Below are 4,619 nucleotides of genomic sequence, written 5' to 3' on the forward strand. Positions count from 1 at the left end.
CTGGTTGGAGAAGGGGCAGTGTGTGTGCAGAGGGTAGAGGCAGAGCTGGGCTCAACATAGCCGTGGGGGTGGGGGGAGGCAAGGCTACAGAGGGGTTCTGTGAGCAGGAGGTACCCCTAGAGCTCCACACAGTTTGTGAGGTCAGTGGGAGCTGAGGTGAGGCCATGAGGGGCTGGAGGTGGGGGCACTGTGGATGCCAGAGCAGCTGCACCGGGACAGCAGTGGGGGAGGAAGAGGATGGGTCCTGGGACCCTCCGGAGGGGGCTTGGTGAGGCCTGGAGAGGGGAGGGTTGGCGCCTCCCCGGGCTCTCGCTTGGGCACCTGCGTCCACCTCTGGGGAGTGGCAGAGAGGGAAGGGGCGCAAGGATGCTGATTCGTAGAGGCAGAGCTGGCTGACCTCGGGTGGGCATTGTGGGGGACAGGAGTGGAATCTTGCTGGGGCACACCCAGGAGAGGACAGCCACCACCAGGGAGGCCTAGTCCTGGTAGTGTTCTGGTGGTGTCGGGTCTGCACACACGCCTTCTGGCATGGGAGGAGGTCAGGCTGCAGCAGAGGGCCACGCAGGCTCACCAGCTTCACCTCCTCCCTAGGCCACTGTGGCAGTGACACCATGCACCAACACCCCGGATATGTCCCGATACACTCGGGCACAGGCACACTCACTCCATGGCAGCTGCCACTCACGCTGCACCGTGCAGGCCCACATGCGTGCACAGCATGCACAGGTGCACACACTCATGGTGGGCTCCCGCATGTGTGCACATGCATGCACAGCACGCACAGGTGCACACACTCATGGTGGACTCCCGCATATGTGCACATGCATGCACAGCACACACAGGTGCACATACACTCATGGTGGGCTCCTTCAGCGCTCAGGTGAGTGACGGGTCGGATGAGTCACCCTCGGTTCCCGTTACCAGACTGCAGCCTGGCGGCCTTCCAGCCACGGGGCGGGGCAGATGTCCCCCGGAGTCTGCCGGGAAGAGGCTCTGGCAGCCTTCTCCCACTGCAGGAGGGGGCCCAGCCCTCTTTCAGACTGGGGTGCTGGGGCACAGGGCTCACCCTCCTGTGCTGTCTTTTTCTCGGGGCTGAGTGTCTGTGTTCCCCACTCCATTAGGTGTGTGACCTTGGCCAGGTCACAGTGCCAGGGGCCGATCTAACGATAGATGCAGCAGCCTCACTCCCGGTGACATAGCAGGACTGGTGTGCCCCACGTGGGGCTGTGCCGGGCGGAGGATGGGGCCCTGAGGGAGGTGGGGGCTCCTACTGCTCCCAGCCTGGTTCCCTCCAGCACAGTAGGGCAGCACCCAGCTGTCTTGGCGGGCAGAGAAGGGCCTGGCCGCAGAGGGCGAAGCAGTGAGAGTGAGTGTGGGGACACCGTGCTTGGGAGGCTGGGGCACCAGGGCCTCTAGGCTGTCGCTGGCCTGCCCACCCTGGCCCCAGAACCTGGCCTCCGTGTGCCCAGGGTTTTGCCTGCTGTGGCCCCTGCTCCCTGGGGCCCACTGCACCCTTGGCCGAGGTGAAGGGCTGAGAGCTCACAGCCCTGGAGCCGGCTGGCCTGCAGCCAGGGAGCTGACCTAGGCTGAGGGCTGGGCAGGGCCCTCTGCCCCAGGGCGGCCCCTCCCTTGCCTGTTCCAGCAGAGGCTAGTGCCCCTCAGCAGTACTCTGCTCCCCCACCCCCACCCCCAGTCCCGTGGTGGAGCTGTAGCTCGGTGTGGCTGTCAGGGCAAACTGAGGGCCGCCCCAGGGTCTGGGCAGAGCCATCCACTCACCCGCTCACCCGTGATGGGCCCTCAGAAGAAAGAACCTAGCCCCATCACAGCGGGGGTGGGGTACGCCTGCTGCCTCCAGCCCCCTTTCGCTGGCTGAGCCCTGGCCATCTGCCGGCCTCCAGCTCTTTCCCGTGGAACCCTCTGGAGACAGATGTCACGCTGGGGAGGGCCACAGCATCTGGGTTAGGCTTGGAGGAGGCCTGCACGTAGTGTCATGGGGACACACCCAACTCACAGCATCCCAGCCTGTCAGCCTACGGGCTGCTCTGACCCGTGTACACCTCCTCCCTGGGCCACCATGGCAGTGACACTGGGCCCTGGCCCGAGGGGCGCCCACAGCCTTCCCTAGTCTGGTAGTAGGGTCTGGGGGACCAAGGCAGTGGCTGCATCTGCAACTCCCTGGGCCCTAGCTCCGGCCACCCACCGTCTGGCGCTGCCCGAGTCTGCAGGCAGGAGGGGCGCCCAGAGCCTCCCGGATTGATGTGTCCTGCGGCAGCTGCAGCCGCAGAAGCAAAAATAGCTGTGCCATTGTCCCCGCCCATCCAGACCCAGGCCAGAGGGCTGTGGGGAGCTGGGGCACCTGGGACACACCCATCCCCTCAGTCCTGTCCCGCCCGCTGGTCGCTGGTCGGGTCCCAGGACTGCTGTGAGCAGGCAGGGGCATCGCCCACCCAACCACACCTCTAACCACCTCGCTGCCCAGAGCTGTGGGACTGCTTTGGGCTTGGGCATTGTCCCCACACTTGCCCTCTGCACCCACAGCCACGGCTCAGGAAGTGGGGCTTGGTGGGAAGCTGCAGCCTCCAGTTCAGGGGCTGGCTTCTTTGATTCCCCCACCCTGTGCTCAGTAGTCCTGCAGCTGGCCTGGGAGGCAGGGTGGCAGTGAGCCCTGGAGCTGCAGCCTATGCACCCTGCTGCTCCTGCTGCCAGGCATGCTGCAGCTCAAAGCTGAGGATGGCAGAGGAGTGGGGCACCTGGCTGCTCGAGATGAAGGACCCTCCCCACCAGGCATGATGCTCGGGTGATGCCGGGAGAAACAGGGTAGGTGCGGGGCTTGGGGCAGAGCAGCACTGCGTGAGGCTGGGCTGGCCCTTCCTCCTGTGGCTGCAGAGGACAAGCAGCCCACTTTTGTTCAGAGACCTGGGCTCAGGGGTGCCCAAGGAGGAGCCTGAGAGGACCAGGCGGCCCTTCTCCAGGCCCGTGGAGTCATGGCCTTTACTCCCTTGACTTTAACAAGGACCCACCCACTCTGGCCAGCCTCTCCCAGCAGATGAACCAAGTAAACCCCAGAGACTTCCTGCTTCACCAGTCTGGGGGCCTACCCCTCGACTCGTGCCCCATGTGACAGTGCCAATCCACACAGGTGCTGGCTGAGAAGCCAGGGGCCCCCTATCAGCCATTTGGACTGCCCCAGCCCTCCTGCAGCCAGGGAGGGGTGCCCAATGCCAGGCCACCTCTGCCACATCCTCCGAGCCTTGGCTCCCCAAGGCACACTTCTTCAGTGGGGCAACCAGGTCACCCTGGTTTATGGTGAGAGCGGCTTAGAGCAAGCCCCGCTGACCCTCCTCCAGCCCTGGGTGCTGGCAGGCTGTGTCCCATCTAGAGGCAGCCCTGTGTCACTCAGCCTCTGTTCCCTTCTCCTGCCTTTGACTCTGATTGCACGGGGGCCCACGGCACCCTCCAGGCTCACCTCCTACCACCAGCCTGACCTGAGTCATGTCTGCGAAGTCTGCTCACTTGGTGAGGCCCACATTCATGGGGTCGGGGCATTAGAACACGGGCATCGTGGAAGACAGTCCTCAGCCACCACACCAGTGATGCCTTGGGCTGTGGCCCCACACAGAGGCTGAGGCCTAGGCCTGGGGGCTGCCGATGGCCAGCAGAGCTGTCCCGGCCCCAGATCCACTACTCACACAGGCCTTTCACCTGGGCCTGTCCCCTCTCCCACCACCTTTCCAGCTCCCTGGTCCCCTAGGACAAGGACAGCAGACAAGGATACAAGCCCGGGAGTGGACAGTGGGGCTGCTGGGCTGCTCACCACCCTGTAGGGGGCACTGTGAGGGCTGATGGCTGTGTTGAGACCTAGCCCAGGCAGCCTGACTGCAAAGCTACCCCATGGCATGTTGGGTCGGGCGGGCAGGAGGCTTCAGTCCAGGGTGCAGAGAATGATCTCATCTTGCCATTTTCAAAATTAAAATTTTTGGTAGCTTTGTGAGAAGGGCCAGGGAGGGACAGGCTGACTCATGCCAAGACAGGCCCAGGTGGGGAGTGACTGTGGCAGGCTGGGGTTGGTTGGGTCTTCAGTGGGGGCCTGGCCCTCCCCTGCCCAGAGAAGCTGGGGGGGATCCTGTCAATCTAGGGAGGCTGCAGTGGACACGTCACACTCTTAGTCAAGGTGGACTTCAGGAGAGGGAGGTGGAGGCTGGTGGGAAAGGCCTGGACTGCCTGTGTGGGGGGCGGGCAGGAAACCAGGCTGGCTTATTAGTGCCACTTGTCCTGGGGCAGGTGGCGGCAGAAGGTGGCTGTCCATGGCCCAGACCAGCCCTGCTTTGCCTATGTGCTGGCACTGCCTGGGCCTGAGCCCGAGGGCGTGATGCCCCTCCTGCTCTGCATGCTGCAGCCCTCATCCCCAACGAGTGAGCAAGAGCTGGGGGCAGGCTAGGGTCTGGGCACTCGGGCTCCCGGGCTGCTGCAGAGAAAACAGCCGCTACACAAGCGGCCCCGACTGCACCTGGCGGCGGCGGAGAGGCCAGAGGGGCGGCCGCCCTGGGCCAGAGGCCTGGAAGGGCGTCCCGGAGATGGAGACGGAGACGGAGGCGAGGCGGCGGCTGGGCAGCGGTGCC

General features: G+C 64.6%; 1 protein-coding gene across 1 annotated transcript in view; it reads right to left on the bottom strand.

Moving 5' to 3' along the window:
- The window catches only part of AHNAK2 (AHNAK nucleoprotein 2), a 33,357-nt gene extending 31,052 nt beyond the window's left edge, over positions 1 to 2,305 (bottom strand). The window contains exon 1 of the mRNA XM_027776402.1: positions 2,201 to 2,305. Within this exon, the coding sequence (XP_027632203.1) occupies positions 2,201 to 2,305 (105 nt within the window). The remainder of the gene's footprint in view (positions 1 to 2,200) is intronic.
- Between the last annotated feature and the right edge of the window lie 2,314 nt (positions 2,306 to 4,619).

The sequence above is a fragment of the Tupaia chinensis genome, unplaced genomic scaffold, assembly GCF_000334495.1.
Source record: "Tupaia chinensis unplaced genomic scaffold, TupChi_1.0 Scaffold000671_2, whole genome shotgun sequence".
Lineage (NCBI taxonomy): Eukaryota > Metazoa > Chordata > Mammalia > Scandentia > Tupaiidae > Tupaia > Tupaia belangeri.